General features: G+C 44.4%; 1 protein-coding gene across 7 annotated transcripts in view; it reads right to left on the bottom strand.

The window, feature by feature from the left end:
• Positions 1–5,155: 5,155 nt before the first annotated feature.
• Positions 5,156–17,665, bottom strand: part of LOC129176996 (choline transporter-like protein 5-A) — a 34,548-nt gene continuing 22,038 nt past the window's right edge. For 3 of the 7 annotated variants that reach the window (XM_054767656.1, XM_054767654.1, XM_054767655.1), the window contains 9 exons: positions 17,209–17,296; positions 15,571–15,839; positions 13,273–13,367; positions 12,605–12,708; positions 12,429–12,502; positions 9,521–9,591; positions 9,347–9,435; positions 8,731–8,815; positions 5,156–6,773 (listed from right to left, as the gene is read on the bottom strand). In XM_054767656.1, coding sequence (XP_054623631.1) covers positions 6,688–6,773; positions 8,731–8,815; positions 9,347–9,435; positions 9,521–9,591; positions 12,429–12,502; positions 12,605–12,708; positions 13,273–13,367; positions 15,571–15,839; positions 17,209–17,296 — 961 coding nt within the window. In that variant the 3' untranslated portion in view covers positions 5,156–6,687. The remainder of the gene's footprint in view (positions 6,774–8,730; positions 8,816–9,346; positions 9,436–9,520; positions 9,592–12,428; positions 12,503–12,604; positions 12,709–13,272; positions 13,368–15,570; positions 15,840–17,208; positions 17,297–17,665) is intronic. The other 4 variants (XM_054767660.1, XM_054767659.1, XM_054767653.1 and 1 more) reach the window with 2 other exon arrangements.

Here is a 17,665-nt window from a genome sequence, read left to right on the forward strand (position 1 = left end):
TTCATAGTTGCAGCCCATCAGTCATAAATATGTGTCATGCGGGAGAGCAACAGGGTGACGTGGCTCAGAAGGTAGAGTGGGTGTTTCCCAACCCAATGGTTGCTAGTTTCTGTCACGAGTGGGAGTCGCCACTTGTAAAAAGGGGCGGAACCCAACGCAAGGAGTCAGACCAAAAATAGAAACAAAAGGTATTTAATAACATAAAGTGTCCCGAGCGGGAAAAGTACAACACAAGGGAAAGTCACAAACCAAAAGTAGAAAAACACAAAACGCTGCCAGCAGAAGGCTGACAGGAATAACTAGAATGTAACTAAGAAATACTGCAGGCAAACCTGAGCAGGAACAATAACTAGTGTAACAGGAAATAGTACTAAGCAGAGGGACAAGGGTGAGCCAGAAAGCGGGGAACAGGTAAGGAGCCGGACGAAGCGGAACAGGTAGCAAGGAGTACAATCTGGCACTGGCTTCTCGTTGCCGCTGGGTATATAAAGGGTGCTTGATGAGATTGTCAGCAGGTGTGTGCTGGGAACTCCACCCACACCGGCTGAAGCTGCACAGAGAGCAAACAGACACAAGGCGGCAGCAGAGCGACAAACACCATCGTAACAGTATTCCCCCCTCTTATAAGGCGTCTCCTGACGGCCTACCTGGTTTATTAGGGTGGAGACGGTGGAAGTCGCCAATGAGTGAGGGGTCGAGGATACAGGAGCGGGAGACCCAGGAACGTTCCTCCGGACCGTATCCCTCCCAGTCGACCAAATACTGGAACCCTCTACCCCTCTTCCGGGAGTCCAAAAGAGCCTTCACCGTATATGCTGGCTGGCCATTGATCATACGCGGCAGGGGCGGCGCCTCGGCCGGCGGGCACAGCTGGCTGGAGGAAACTGGTTTAATGCAGGAGACGTGAAAGACTGGATGTACCTTGAGGGAGGGCGGAAGCTTGAGCTTGACAGAGGAGGGGTTGATGATGGCGGCAATAGGAAAAGGTCCCACAAACTTTGGAGCCAGTTTCCTGCTGGTTCCTGCTAGAGGCAGATCCTTGGCCGATAGCCAAACCTCCTGGCCCACCTGGTAGTCCGGTGCCGGAACCCTATGGCGATCTGCCAGGCGTTGGTTGCGTGCGGCTGTCCGTCTAAGTGCTGCCAAGGTCTCCCGCCAGACCCTTCGGGCGCGACGCAGGTGGGCTTGAACGGACGGAACTGCGACATCCGACTCCTGTGCAGGGAATAGCGGAGGCTGGTAACCGTAGGCAACTTTAAACGGTGACATACCTGTGGCTGAGCTTATGAGGGTGTTGTGGGCATATTCAACCCAGGGGAGGTGGGAGGACCATGATGCCGGGTGCTGGTGGCAAACACATCGTAACGCCGCTCCCAGGTCCTGGTTGGCCCGCTCTGTCTGGCCGTTTGTCTGAGGGTGATGTCCCAAGGAAAGGCTGACAGATGCCCCCAAGGTCCTGCAAAAGGCCTTCCACACTCGGGACGTGAATTGGGGACCCCTGTCGGAGACAATGTCAAGTGGTATGCCATGAAGACGAAACACATGTCTCACCAATAGGTGCGCTGTTTCGAGGGACGAAGGCAGGCCCGGCAGGGCGACGAAGTGTACCATCTTAGAGAAACGGTCAACAATGCTCAAAACGACGGTCTTGCCTCGGGAGGCAGGTAGTCCAGTGACAAAGTCCAGGCCGATGTGGGACCAAGGGCGGGATGGGATGGGTAATGGCTGAAGGAGTCCGGCCGGAGCACGGTGCAGAGTCTTGCTTCTGGCACAGACAGAGCAGGCCGCGACGAATCCCTTTATGTCCGCGGCCATGGATGGCCACCAGAACCTCTGCGCCACCGCGGCTTGTGTGCGACTAACCCCAGGATGGCATGACATCTTTGACGAGTGTCCCCACTGTATGACCTCCGACCTAAGATCCTGGGGAACGAATAGTCTTCCCGGTGGGCATCCTTGAGGCCGTTCCATACTGCTGGTAGCCTCCGAAACCCTCTTCTCCACCTCCCACTGGACTGCCCCCAACACCCGAGCCACAGGTATTATAGTCTCTGGTGCAGCCTCCTCCTCCGTGGTCCCAAAAGTCCTAGACAGCGCGTCGGGCTTAATATTGCGGGAACCGGGTCTGTAGGTAATGGAGAAGTCGAATCTGGTGAGAAAGAGGGACCACCGGGCCTGACGGGCATTGAGTCTTTGAGCATTTCTAATGTAAGCAAGGTTCTTGTGATCGGTTATGACCATGAACGGAAGAGCTGCGCCTTCCAACCAATGACGCCACTCCCGCAGCGCGAGAACGATGGCCAGCAGCTCTCTATTTCCCACATCATAATTACCCTCTGCTTTCGTGAGGCGACGCGAGAAGAATGCACACGGGTGGAGCTTTTGGTCGACTGGGGACCGCTGCGACAGGACGGCTCCCACTCCCGTATCCGATGCGTCGACCTCAACAAGGAACTGTAAAGCAGGATCAGGGTAAATTAACACCGGTGCCGTGGTAAAGAATCTCTTAAGTTGAGTAAACGCCTCCTCCGCCTTGGGGTTCCATACAAATGGTACTTTGGAAGATGTAAGCATGGTCAGGGGTTCGACTTTGCTGCTAAAGTTACGAATAAATCGTCTATAAAAATTTGCAAAGCCCAGAAACCTCTGCAAATGCTTCCTTGTTGTCGGAGTCGGCCATTCGACCACCGCCTGGATTTTAGCGGGATCGGCACGTATCTGACCCTTCTCCACAATATACCCCAGGAAGGACACGGAGGTGGTGTGAAATTCGCATTTCTCTGCCTTGACATATAACCGGTTCTCTAGAAGTCGCTGGAGGACGAGCCGGACGTGACGGGTATGTTCCTGTAGGTTCCTAGAGAAAATGAGAATGTCATCCAGATAGACAAAGCAAATACGATTAATCATGTCTCTTAGCACATCGTTAATTAAGTTTTGAAAAACCGCTGGGGCGTTAGTAAGTCCAAATGGCATCACCAAATACTCGAAGTGCCCCATAGGTGTATTGAAGGCTGTCTTCCACTCATCTCCCCTCTTTATGCGTACCAAGTGATATGCGTTCCGTAAATCTAATTTGGAGAATATTTGCGCGGAATGCAAAGCGGAGAAGGCGGAGTCCATAAGTGGGAGAGAATACCGGTTGCGGAGAGTGATACTGTTGAGCCCCCTATAGTCGATACAAGGCCTAAGTGACTTATCCTTCTTAGCTACAAAGAAAAATCCCGCCCCCAACGGGGAAGATGACGGGCGAATAAATCCGGAAGCGAGCGAGGAGGAAATATAGTCCTTGAGGGCTTGCAGTTCAGGAGCCGAAACATTATATAATTTGGCATTGGGCAGGCTAGCATCAGGTAGCAGCTCAATCGCACAGTCGTAAGGGCGATGCGGGGGAAGAGTTTGAGCGCTGTCCTTACTAAACACTTGCTTAAGGTCATGATAGATCTTGGGTACCCCAGCTAGCTCAATCCTCTCGACAACGTGGGCAACGGGGGTCTCGGTGACAGCAGAACGCAAACAGTTAGCGTGACAAAAGGGGCTCCAGTTATTAATACACATTCTGTTCCAATCGATCGAAGGGTTGTGTAATTTTAGCCACGTGAGACCAAGAACAACCGGGGCGGAACGAGACGGAATTAAATAGAAACGGATACTCTCAAAATGATTACCCGACAACCGGAGTGATAGGGGTTCGGTCTGGTGAGACACCGCCGCCAAGAGACGCCCATCCAAGGACAGTACCTCCTTAGGGGAGGGTAGTTCAACTAGCTTCAGATTGCAAGACTTAGCAAAATTAGGGTCCAAAAAACAGTCATCAGAACCAGAGTCAATGAGTACAGTCACTGGGATATTATTCCCCCCTCCCATGATAGTTCCATGGACCTGTAGTCTGTGTGGGGGTGTGCAAGACTGAAAAGGAGTGGCATTGGTCTTATACTCACAATCCCTAAGCGCAGGACGATCCCCAACCTTGGGTTGATCGATCCCTGATACCGATGTGAGGCTCTCGGCCGATCCCAAGGTCGATCCCCGCCTCTGTCCAGGTCTAGCAGGGCATCGTTGGAGCCGGTGATCCGGATCGCCGCAATACAGGCATAATTCCATCTTGAGGCGGCGAGTCCTTTCTGCTTGCGTAAGACGGCGAGCTCCCAGCTGCATTGGGGTCTCTGTGGGTGTCGAGTCGGTCTCCATCGGCAGGTGCCGGGCGGGTCCCCTCTCCATCGGCGGGGTTGATACGGGTCGCGGAGTAGACGGACGGGTATCGATCCTCCTCTCTTCCGCGTGCTCCTTTGCTCGGTCCCTGATGCGATTATCCAATCTAATAGCTAGATCTATGAGTTCGTCCAATGACACAGAGTAGTCCTTGGCCACTAATTCGTCCTTTATGCGAGGATTTAGAGCCCTACGAAAAATGTCCCGAAGAACGGCAGTATCGGTGTAGCCGCTCTCGACAGCCATGACACGGAAGTCAATAGTGAAATCCGCCACCGTACGTCCCCTCTGTTTCAGTTCTAGTAACCGACCCCCGGCCTCTCTACCATGCACCGGGTGGTGAAATACTCGTCTCATTTCTGCCAGAAATGTCTGCATAGAGGTGCGCGTGGCAGGAACTGACTTGCCAATGGCCATAGCCCATGTAGCTGCTCTGCCGGTAAGTAAGCTCATAATAAAGGCTATACGTGCTGGGTCCGAGCCGTAAGTAGTTGGCTGTTGATCAAACACCAGCGAACATTGGTGCAAAAACTGTTCACAGGACTGTGACTCACCCGAAAAACGAGGAGGGTGAGGAATACTAGGTTCCCGTCCTGAGTTAGTAATCAGTGTCGATAATGAGGCAGGAGTGGAGGTAATCACTGCAGCTGTGCCTGCCTCGTCCTCCTGCAGCAGGTGTGCACATACCCTTGCTAGACGTTGGTCCATGTTGTCTACCGCTAGGGTGAGTGCGGAAACGGTGTCCGTGAGGTCACGCAGCCTCTTCTCATGGTCGCTGACCAGCTGGCCTTGATGAGACAGGGCGCTGCGGAAATGGTCCAACCCTGCGGGCTCCATTGTGGCCAGATTGTTCTGTCACGAGTGGGAGTCGCCACTTGTAAAAAGGGGCGGAACCCAACGCAAGGAGTCAGACCAAAAATAGAAACAAAAGGTATTTAATAACATAAAGTGTCCCGAGCGGGAAAAGTACAACACAAGGGAAAGTCACAAACCAAAAGTAGAAAAACACAAAACGCTGCCAGCAGAAGGCTGACAGGAATAACTAGAATGTAACTAAGAAATACTGCAGGCAAACCTGAGCAGGAACAATAACTAGTGTAACAGGAAATAGTACTAAGCAGAGGGACAAGGGTGAGCCAGAAAGCGGGGAACAGGTAAGGAGCCGGACGAAGCGGAACAGGTAGCAAGGAGTACAATCTGGCACTGGCTTCTCGTTGCCGCTGGGTATATAAAGGGTGCTTGATGAGATTGTCAGCAGGTGTGTGCTGGGAACTCCACCCACACCGGCTGAAGCTGCACAGAGAGCAAACAGACACAAGGCGGCAGCAGAGCGACAAACACCATCGTAACAGTTTCATTATTGGTCCAGCTGTAATCGTTCAACCACGGTAAGATTTCAACATTCAATCTGCAGTTTTCCTTTTCAACATTTGAAATTCCACCGTCTGGCTATCAGAAATTTTCAAAGACATTTCCACATTTTATACAATTCAGTATTTTCTGTCACAATTTTCCCGTTGTAAATGAATAAACAATTTCAATGTCACCCCCTGTTGGTAGAAATGCAGTTTACATTTAACATTGCATGTGATCTTCTGCTTGTTCTGTGTACAGTGGAAGGCTCAGGTGGTAGCGTGGCTGTCTCCCAACGTGATGGTTGCTGGTTTGATCCTCATCTACACATAGCATAGAAATGTAGATTTCAGCCATTTCTGACTTAAACCCCCCCACACCCTACTGGCAGTTTTAAAGTGTTTTTTAGTCACCAGATTAGCAATTATTTGTCATTGTATGGCACACATATGCACATCCATCGTCAAAAAACAACAGTGATGTTTCACAGCATCATGTGACAAAGTACGCAATCATTCCAGACTTATATCAGGATTTATAAGTGTAGTAAAAGTGATGGATGAAGTGAAAGTGGTACAGTAAATGCACAATTTCACTTGGCAGTGCAAATGAATCCAGCTTTTGTTGCCTCACAGTGAGAAGAAAAGCAGCTGCGTTAATTTGGAGTTTTCTTTATGATATCTGCATTGCAAGATCTTACTAATGTAGGTATCAGGCTTCCTTAAGGGTGTCACCAAGAGACATGCAGTGGTTGTGTCCATCCAAAGGCCTTTTTGGCTACGTTCACCCTGCAGGGTATAATGCCCAATGCCCAAAAAAAATGTGACTTGTTAATGTGAACGCAAAGGGTCTGGAAAGTGACTTGCATGCACAAAAGCACAAGGTCACACGCATTTCCGTGTGTTTACGGAAGTAAAGTTTGCTGCAGTGTGTGCTCTAGTGATGTGCTACACCACTGATTTAATTTCCGATCCTATAATGGATAAAATTCAGGCTGGTTTTGGTGGTGACCCATCCGATACTTTGTGTAAACAGTGTGAACGTAGCCTTTGACCCTCACACTTTGAGGATTGACCATGTTGCTTGCAGAGTCGCTGTTACATTGATGCATCTCAATGCATCTCAATGTTTTCCCAGAATCCTGTGCAACTCTGGGGACATGAGGAAAGGTTTTTCTGAGCTCCCGTCGTTCCTCTCTAGGTCGTCACCTGATTAGAAAAGGGGGGTTTGAAAAAACAGGCTCGTTAGTGCAATCTGTTCAGCGTTTAATTGACATGAATGTTAAATGAATCTACAAACATCTGTCAGTAACAGTTCCGACGGAAGAGTCCTAGCCCAAGCCTGTCCAGACTTTTTCCAGTGAGGGTCACATTAGTGAAAAATGAAAGGATGCCACTTTGATATTTTATAAAGCAACACATATAAATATGTTGAATTATGTATATATTTATGAAGTGATATGTATATTTCAAGAAAAAACTGCATATCAGCTTTGTGACATAAGTGAAAAAGCAGATTATGCTCTTTGCTCCTTTTTTCCCATTTTTGCTGTTTTTTGTGTTTTCCAAATACTTCAAGTTTCTTCTTGAACAATTTTTATGAATTTTATTCTCATAATATTATCACTTTATTCCCATGACTTTTGGACTTTATTTCCATTTTTATTGTAACTTTTCCCATTCCATTCCATTTTCTTTTGTATATTCAAGTCCGGGTCATAGGGGCAGCAGTCTCAGTAGTCCCTGTCCACCTCTTCCAGTTCCACCGGGAGGACTCCAAGGCGTTCCCATGCCAGCTGTGAGACATAATCCATCCAGTGTGTCCTAGGTCTGCCCCGGGGCCTTCTCCCGACTAGGCATGCCCGGAACACCTCACCAGGGACGTGCCCAAGAGGCATCCGAACTAGATGTTCGAGCCACCTCAACTGTCTCCTCTCGATGTGAAGGAGCAGCAGCTCTACTCTGAGCCCCTCCCGGATGACCAAGCTCCTCACCCTTAGGGTGAGTCCAGCCAACCTATGGAGGAAGCTCATTTCAGCTGCTTGTATCTACGATATCAATCTCCATAATTTTTCCATAATAATAATTTCCATAATATTTTTACTCAGAATTTTTTCCGTACATTTTCCAAAAATTACAACTTTGTTCGTAGTATTGTTTGTTTCTCATAATATTAAGACTTTTAAAAAAATAATCTTTTCTTTAATATTTAAATGTATAAAATGATGATAAAATTATAAAATTATTTGTTCTCATAATATTGACATTATGCTTGTAAAATTAGGACTGTTTCTCGTTAGATTACAACTATTTTCTCTTAATATTTTGACTCTATTCTTGTAAAATTACTGTACATTTTTCCATTTTGCTGTTGATGTTTATTTTTTTCGTTTTCTTTTTAAATGATCTTTTTAGAATGTGCCGCATGCCCATAAAAAACCCCGTCTTGGGCTGCAAATGGCCCTCGGTCCGCACTTTGGACTCCCCTGTCTTAAGATGTGTCTCAATTGGAGTGGATGGACACCCCCCCAGTAGTCGCCATCTTGGCAACGTAGCGGAAGGACACGGAGTAACTTGAAATAATGGTGCCTGAGGAGCAACCTGTAGAAGAACCTAGTAATTATTGCCATGCAAGAGAAGAACAAGTAATTTCCAGTAAGTGCGCAGCAACAGTAATGCATTTGGGACAGTACTACACTGTCAAAATTCATGCTGGTTTGTAGGGAATCAAATACTTATTTCTCTCCATTAAATTAATACATAACATTTGCTTATTTACAGGAATCCTTGTTGATATTCTGTCTTTCTCTAGAGTGAGTTATATTTAGGTAGCGCCACCTATCACCGCCAGTCGTACCATGTTCCTCTGAACCCCAAATGAGCAAGCACTTGGCACAGAGGCAAGGAAAAACTCGGTCTAGGGAGAAACCTCCAACTGAACCTAGACTCTTTGGGTCTGTCTTAGTTGGTTGGGTTGAAATTGGGAGACTGAGTAGAGTGGCAGAGGACAGACAGAGAAACCAGGATGGAATGGTTTAGCTGTTAGGGGAAACAATGTGTGTAAATATCATTCAGTTGGGTATGAGTGCCCTGAGTTAATGCAGGATAATAGTATCAAAAACAGATGGATGAGTGAAATATTTAAATAGAGTATTGCTTTACTTACAGAAGCAGAGGAAAAAGGTGTCCACACATGTGGTATAAACATTGAAGAAGCCATGAGCAATCAGGTAGGCACCCACCACTATCGTCTGATTTGGAAAAAGAAATAATAAGTGACCATGTTTATTGCCTTGTCTCAAGAAGTTAAAAAAAGCATACTGCTAAACTTGGATCATGCTCCTGAGTCGAGGTGCCAGGATATGCTACCTCATCTCACTCAGTGACTCACATGATAATGTGACTCTCCCAATACTAACATGCATGTCTTTAGATCTTATTTTCTCTTATTATGTCTACATGTTTGGAAATAGGAGTGTAAAGGAGACTATAAGGGTGTTATTTCATGTCTAGAGGGATCTAATATTGTTAAAAAGCGTATTTAGAAGGTCGTAAACATGTTTTCTATGCTCTAACTACAAAAATATTCCATTATAAATAAGGGATCCTACTTTACGCAAATTCACTTATCACTGTTGGGTCCAGAACCAATCGACCGCAATAAACGAGGGATTACTGTATTATATCTAAAAACATTGTAATGACTAATCTGAGTTAACAATGAATGGATAGCTCAGTAATCACTGAATATACATTCTTGCAAGTGTCTGTGTGTAACTAACCATTATTGAAAGCTCATAGTAATTGAGATTGGGCGCTTGTTCCTGAAGAAGTGGCATTTTTCTTGTGAAGAAAAAATATGCTACCACACCTGAAACACAGACATGAAGACACACTGGGTGTGTTCTGCTCCATAAAGAAACTGTCAGAATGGACTGTTGCAAGTCGTGACTTACCAATTCCTCCTGCTATCATGACTTTGCCCAGAAATAAGAGAAAATCAGTGACTCTGTCCAGAACAGCAACCCTAGAGAGAAAGGATGGAAAGAATATCTTACATCCTTCCACAATGACTGGACTATACATTATCACATGGAGGAATGTGCTCTAAATGGTGCCATATTTCTCTAATTGAAGTGTCTATAAAACCAGAATTGTGCTTCCATGTGCTTATCACGGGAATGAATACAGTAGATCCCGGCTTTTCCTTGAAGTTACATTCTGGGACCACTAGCGAATGCCAAAAATCCACAAGTCATCAATAAGCCATTAAAAATGTCAATATTTGACACACGACTCACTCCTCCCCCTCCAAACCCTCTTGCTAGCTTGACATCGACGGTCTCCACCGATTTCAGATCAACATTTGCAAAAAAAATGACTGTGTATTTACTACATTAAATTCACCTCCAGAACCCTCCCCTTTTTTTTAATTGCCATTGTTCATTCATGACCCAATTGAGGTTTAAGCCCTAAATATGCCTCATACGTTTATTGAACACATTATAAGTATAAAATGTACAGCTACTCACCACTAATGAATGATAATGAAAGATGATCCATGAACACATGGAATCAAATTTTATACAAGTTTCACATTTGTGTCTCGCAACAACTATGGTGCATTCAAGAACCACCAAACAAAGTGCAAAATCTCAACACTTGAAGAAAAAAACATTATCAGCGAAGATTAAAAACAACAAGTAAAAACTGTAAGGAGGAGTATATAGTCATAAATGAAATTCCTAAAATAATAAATATAAATAATGATTAAAAAGAATTTATAAGAACAATATGTATGCTATACATTTGACCTGTATTATCAAAAAAATATAATTTATTGACAATCTAGGGAATGAGATGCAGAATTTTATTTAATTTTTTTTTTAAAACCAAATATCTGTAAATTGGCGGAGCCGTGAATCAGCAATCACGAATGTGCGGGGATCCACTGTGAAAGAACACCTACTTTAAAAAAAAACGTGAGCGGTCCGTCATTTTTACGGCAGGTTTATTTTGACAGAGAGATGCAGAATATCGTGGTGGCATTTGGGGGGGAACAAATAGACCATTTAATTACATTTCTCTGTAAATATCTGGGCTATGGCCTTCATTTGTAACCGCTTTTTGAAATGTACTTTAAAAACTTCAGTAGGTGCATCCATCCATCCATCCATTTTCTATACCGCTTCTCCTCTTTAGGGTCACGGGGGCATGCTGGAGCCAATCCCAGCTGACTTCGGGCGACAGGCGGGGTACACCCTGGACTGGTCGCCAGCCAATCGCAGGGCAGGGCATCAGTAGGTGCAGTTAAATAAAAATCTTATGTCGATGTTGAAAGTCCCACTTTCAGAAAGACTAAGTCAGTACCACTTTTGGACAGCAGAGGGTACCATTGTATAACGAATAATGCATGGCCATATCTGTGAACGTTCGTGTGGAAGAACCTGGTATTAATACGGATTACTGTGTGCATGCAATTTGTAGTGTGGTGTGGAAATTAATACAGTGTGCTGCTGCACAGTGGCGGAGCGACGTGATGGTCAGGGGTGGCCAGTCCGACCACCCCACTGGCCACATAGACATTTCCGGTATCAACTTATTGCCACCCCTATGAAAAGTTTCTGGCTCTGCCACTGCTGCTGCATTAAGAGTGCTACGCCCACATGAAAATTGTGACGCTTGATTTTTTTCCCTGGACTTTTTGATGATAAAAAATATATATAAATGGCTACTCTGTTGACCTTTAAAACCAATGTCACAGCCTAAGCCAAATCGCATGTATTTCTCAGATATTTTACAATGTTGTGTACAGCCACGTTGAGAGGCTTATTGCTGATGCTGTACCCATTAGCTTCACAGATATGTGTCAATTTCACGACAGGTGATATGATGTTACACATATGGGTACCAACATATATCGGTGATATATGAGCACTGATAAGTAGATAAGTAATCATCCTACATATCTTTTGTTCCAGTCTGATGTTGGCATCCTTCCGTTTGAGCGTTTGGAATTTGAGCTTCACTTTCTTTGTCTACTCATGATGGGTATGGTTTGAGGCTGCATATGAATTCAATACAAAATTGAAGGGGCAAGTTTAACAATCACGATTCAGACATACTCGTAATTATATCTCACATTTTTAGACCAATCAGAATAGCTGAAGAAGATAGTTCCACCCATATGAGCAAATGCTACCTGCTAACTCGCAGGGCCAAAAAATCATATGTCAGGTTGTGAACTAGGCTTACAGGGATAGTTCGGATTTTTTGACATGAAGTTGTATGACATCCCCATTAGCATTGTAGTCCATTAACAGCGACAGTGTGCAGGAATACGACGGGAGACAAATATAACGCTGAGCGCTTTCTGAGGTCTGATTTTTTTGAGAAGGCATTTTTGTGATGCAAATGTATTAATCTTTTGAACGCATATTGTTGTGAAAAGCCAAACACTTTGCTTAATTGTCCCCAGCAACTAAACTGGAATATGTACATTCAGAATTAAACTTTGAATTTTCTTCAAAGATTGCACACTCAACAAGATGTCTTTTTCGTGTCTCACTGCACACACTGGAACCCCTCCCCCTTCCCTTGCTCACCCAATCAACAGTCAGAACGCAGTCTAGATGCAGTCACGGACTTGCGGTGAGTGGGATTTTTCAAACTCTTTCCGAAAATGCATGCTTCCTCCAGTTCGGTTTAAAAAAAAAAAAATCACCAACCCCAGCAAAGGGAGCCGCAACAAGGACCAACATGCATTCGTACATGGATACACTATACTGACTTTACTTTATATTCAACTATATTACTGAGTATTCTTGTTTTCTAATCGAAACAAATAAAAACAAGACCATATACCTGACCATATTCCTCATGAGAAGAAAGAAGGCCTCTCTGGCCGAGGTACAGAAATTCTTGCCATAGATTGCCATCTGGGGGATAAAAGATACTGTATCACAACTATTGCATGTATCACAACATTAACAGTCTTCGACGCAAATGCTTCCCTTATAAAGACACATGAACCGACTCACCATGATGTAAGCGTTTCGGTTCATGTAGCAAAGGAATTTTTCCAAACACCAGAAACAGCATTGAAGACAGCATATTAGAAACCTGGACAGTCTGTTGTCAAGACCTGCAAAAATACACACAAGCTCACTGGAGGACAAACAGGAGAAGAAGATTTGTGTACCAGGGTTGGAACAGTACATGTATTTCTCATCTGAGTTTTCAGTATAAAACATTTAGTGCGGTACAGAGGTGTACCGAGTTCCTACACAGTAAACATTAAATGAGGGACAGGAAGTGTGCCAATAAGGAACTTATCGGAATGGCACCATCTCCTCAGACTAGAGTTGTCCTACCAAGTCTTTGAGCATGAACCATGAAGCCTGCTAGGGTAAGAGGTGAAACGTCTGAAACTGACAACCAGCTGCGACTGATTCAACTGAAATTAGATATGATGCTAATTTGATTTTATGGATTTTCGAAAGTGCTTGTCCTTGTTAGCATAGGTAATGTAGGTAGGTAGGTAAGCAGGTGAGCCGGAGTTTTTCCAAGGTGACTTTGGGAAGATTTCATTTTAAATATCATTAAGGATGTTTGCACAAAAGCTCAAATGAAATGAACCAAGGTACTGTATGTACTGATATTATGGTGTACAGTTACACCCCTGGTGTGTAGTATGATATATAGAAACCTTTCAGTTTCTGCTGCAGGTATTCTAGTATGATCCGGAAAAGCTGGACAACAGAGAGAATCAGAGCTCCAAAGGCCAAAGACCCTGTGTGATACCTGAAAAGAAGAGTGTTCATTATCACTACAAATCTAAAATGACACATTTTCTACTTGTTTGTACAAGAGAACAAAGCACATTTGGGGATTTAAATAGCAAATGTGCTGTGAAGTAGTGCTATGGATATACCATAAGTCAGGATATAATATTTTAATTATATTATCATGATACAGTGTTTATGTGATAAACCAAATATTGGGAAAAACATATATGATACATTATGATATCGATGTGACAAGACATGGGAAGTTGTCTTGTACATGAAGCATGTAGAGACAAAAATGTACTGTAAATCTCTCTTTGTACAGGTGCTACTATATATTCCACAGTATGTGTACATTTTGGTCATGGAGCAGCCAAATGTTAAAGTAAGGATACTGTTGATAAATAGATCATAATAAATCATTAACATTGTTTCAATAGTGAATCTGCCAACATTTCTGATTGTACATAAAGTGGAATCCTTTTACGTTGACATCCCTCGGATTGGCGGACTCACATTGTTGTAAGCGGTTGTCGACATAGACGAGAACAGCCTTGCTTTCCGTCAGTGAAGCTCGAGTCTTCGTTGAGCACCCGCGAGTCAACAAAACACGACTCTTCACTGACCACTCACGAGTCATTGAAACTTGAGTCTTTGTGGAGCACCCGCGAGTCGGTGAAGCTTGAGTTTTCATTGAGCACCTGCCAGTCGGTGAAGCTCGGGTCTTCGTCGAGCAACCGCAAGTCGGTGAAACTTGAGTCTTCATCCAGCACCCGTGAGTCAACAAAGGTCAAATGTTTGTTGAGCATCTACAAGTAAAAAAAATTCCAGTCTTCATTGAGCACCTGTGAGTCATTGAAACTGGAGTCTTCATCGACCACCCGTGAGTTGGTGAAGCTCAAGTCTTTTTTGAGCACCTGCCAGTCCGTGAAGCTTGAGTCTTTGTCAACCACCCGCTCATCAAGCACCCGCAAGTTGGAGAAACTGAAGTCTTCGTCGAGCATCCGTGAGTCAACGAAACTGGAGTCTTCTTTGGGCACCTGTAAGTCAACAATACTGGAGTTTTCTTCGAGCACCCCCAAGTCGTTGAAATTGGAGTCTTCGTCAAGCACCCGTGAGTTGGTATAACTGAAGTCTTCGTCGAGCACCCATGAGTCAGTGAAACTTGTGTCTTTGTAGAGCACCCGTGAGACGGTGAAACTCAAGTCTTTGTCGAGTACACACGAGTCAGTGGAACTGAAGTCTTTGTCGAGCACCTGCGAGTCATTGAAACTGAAGCCTTCCTCGAGCACCGCCTGAGGAGTCTAACGTGAAAGAAGAAAGGATCTTTGGTTCTACAGTATGTCGAAACACTGAAGGTAAGTGGTAGTTCCTTTCCTGTTGCCCCTCCTTATCTCTGTTTCTTTTGATTGATTTTGAAAACCACAAATCTGCTTTTGAAAAAACACCAAACTGATAATGATGAAGGTAACAATACTACAACACATGCTCATGTGGTCATTAACAGACCAATTTTTCATAGAAATGACCACTTTAGCTCTCAAATTTTATTGCAACAAAAGCGGTCGACCATGTATGTCAATGGCCTCTTAAGGAGGCACTTTTTTGGGATCAGAACACAACGGCAGACCAGGACTTCAGTTGGTCAACTTAGACAAGTTGTCGACATAAGTGTGGTTAATTTAAACAGGAGCCACTGTATTAATGAAGATATCAAAATTTCTGGATCACTGATCCATTCTCCTTCATACAACGGGTCTATATAAAATGGTAAACAGACTTTCACTTGTATAGCGCTTTTCCGCTGTCAAGATATTCGAAGCACTTTGACACTGTTGCATCAGTAGCAAATGGCGGCTCTTGTGGGGGTATCTTGTCCAAGGATACTTGATCACATGGTCACTGGAGGACGGAGGATAAAACCAGAAACCTTAAAATTCGGAGACGTCCACTCTACCACCTGAGCCATGACGCCCCATTAACTTGTTAGATCCAATTAAATATAATTTAATTTGGCTGAATCTATGAAGTTCACACAGAATATATGTAAAAAGTGCAAAAATATCACCAAAATGCATCTTCAAGACTTGAATGTGATCAGCCATCAAGTTAATTCCAGACAACAATCAAATTTTACATTGGTGTAACTGAAATAAAATCAATCTAGATCAGTTTCAAACAAAAATAAAAATCCTGACGTCACAATATTTGGTACTGACCTGACAGCCGTGCTGAAAGCTGAAAACAGTGAACAAGGAGGTACATCCTGAGGCTTCCTCCTGGCCCAGTAGTAGCTGGAAAATGTTCCAGCAAGAGTGCACTGTTCCAAGGCCAAGCTGAAGTTAACCAACCAGAGAAAGATGAGCAGGTTGGAAAGCTGAAGCAGGAAGAGGTAGCGGTGGTACAGCGTCTCCCCTCCATACAATGCAAACAGACACTGAGAACCCAGACACCCTGTTTCTTTGGAGATGCTGCTTCTGTTGAATGTCTGGGATGTGAGGGAAGGAAAGCAGGACAACAGTGTTATGATGGACACAGGGGGCATTTAAAAAAAATTTCTGTACATATATTAGGGGTGTAATGGTACATCCATCCATTTTGTTCCGCTTATCTGAGTCCAGGCCGCAAGGGCAGCAGCCAGCCCAGGTTTCCCTACTGAGACTGCTCGCCTCTAGCCACATCTTCCAGCTGCACCGGAGCGAAATCGAGGCGTTCCCAGTCCAACTGTGAGACATAATCCCTCCAGCATGTCCTAGTTCTACCCCAGGGCCTCCTCCCGGCTGGGCATGCCCGGAACACCTCACCAGGGAGGTGTCTAGTAGGCATATGGACTGGATGTCCAAGCCACCTCAGCCGGTTCCTCTCAATGCAAAGCAGCAGCAGATCGCCATCGCCATTTTTGCCGTTGGTGCATATAGCTCCACAAAAAATGGTCAGAGCACGTGGAAAAAAACAGGTTTTACAAAATATCACAGACTGATCCAAATAATGGAATAATTCCGGATACTATGATCCAGAATATGAAAAAATAGGGGACCTTTGGAATTTTCATCGTAGGAAGGATTTTTGCGAATATCTCCTGAACTAATATTGATATCATTATGAATCCAATGGTATGTTTTCATGGTCAAGGAATCTAAACATGGCTGCACGGTGGCTGAGTGGTTAGCATGTTGGCCACACAGTCAGGAGATCGGGAAGACCTGGGTTTGAATTTCCGCTTGGGCATCTCTGTGTATATACGTAGTAGTTTGCCTCCTCTCCCCGTGCGTGCGTGGGTTTTCTCCGGGTACTCCAGTTTCCTCCCACATTCCATAAACATGGGATAGGCTCCAGCATGCCCCCGCGACCCTTATTAGGAGAAGCGGCATAGAAAATGGATGGATGGATGGAATATTGAATATTATGGTGTAAATCACAATATGGAAGGAACTATGGCGCTGGGCGGAGGTCTGCACTCTCTGAGTGCTTTTCTAGTTGTTTATTATTTAAGTTTTCCTGTTAAATTATATTTTTAGAATGTGCTACTGTGTAGACTGCATTTAGAGGCAAAAATAACATGAAAACCAGAGAGAAGATGGTGAGAAGAACCGGTGAGAAGATGGAAAACGATGAAAAATCAATCAGAACCATTGTGCAAACATTGGTCATATCCACTACAACCATTTGGAATGTCCTGAAGAAGGGCTAAACTTCTGGTGAACTCAGTTACAGATATTAAAAAAAATAATTAGCCGCTCTGTTCCAATACCTTTGGAGGGCACTGTACAGAATCAGCAGCGAATCATTATTTCCCCCACTGTATGTCTGATTTGTTCAAAAGATACAAAATGATGATTCAGAGCAATATACTGTACCTCTGGGTTGCAGGTGCCATTGGAATGAGGACATCTCACATCAGGAGATATGACTTTATAGATGGCTTCACTTGAGGATGCTAAATTACTGGTTTACAGTGTTAAAGCTGCACTGAACAGAATACTGGTGCATGAAAAATATTGATTGGAGCAAGTCATAACACAAGCAAAGTAATGTCACTGTCCCATGTTTGTGTTCTCCCGCCCAAAATTGAAAGGAAGTGTAATGGGTGAGGTACGGTAAGCATGCACTTTGTATGGAAAGTGATGTAGAAATAAAAGAGACTGATTTCATGAGAGCACAAACAGCATATATAAATTTATAATTTGTTGATATGAAGTGGAATTAAAAGTATTTGAGTATCATTTGAGTCACAGTGAAGTACACACATTTCGGGCCCTGTTTTGTGGATGTGCAACCTTTATAGATGAGACTTCATATGATCGATAACTCAAT

Source organism: Dunckerocampus dactyliophorus, chromosome 2 (assembly GCF_027744805.1).
Source record: "Dunckerocampus dactyliophorus isolate RoL2022-P2 chromosome 2, RoL_Ddac_1.1, whole genome shotgun sequence".
Taxonomy (NCBI): Eukaryota; Metazoa; Chordata; class Actinopteri; order Syngnathiformes; family Syngnathidae; genus Dunckerocampus; species Dunckerocampus dactyliophorus.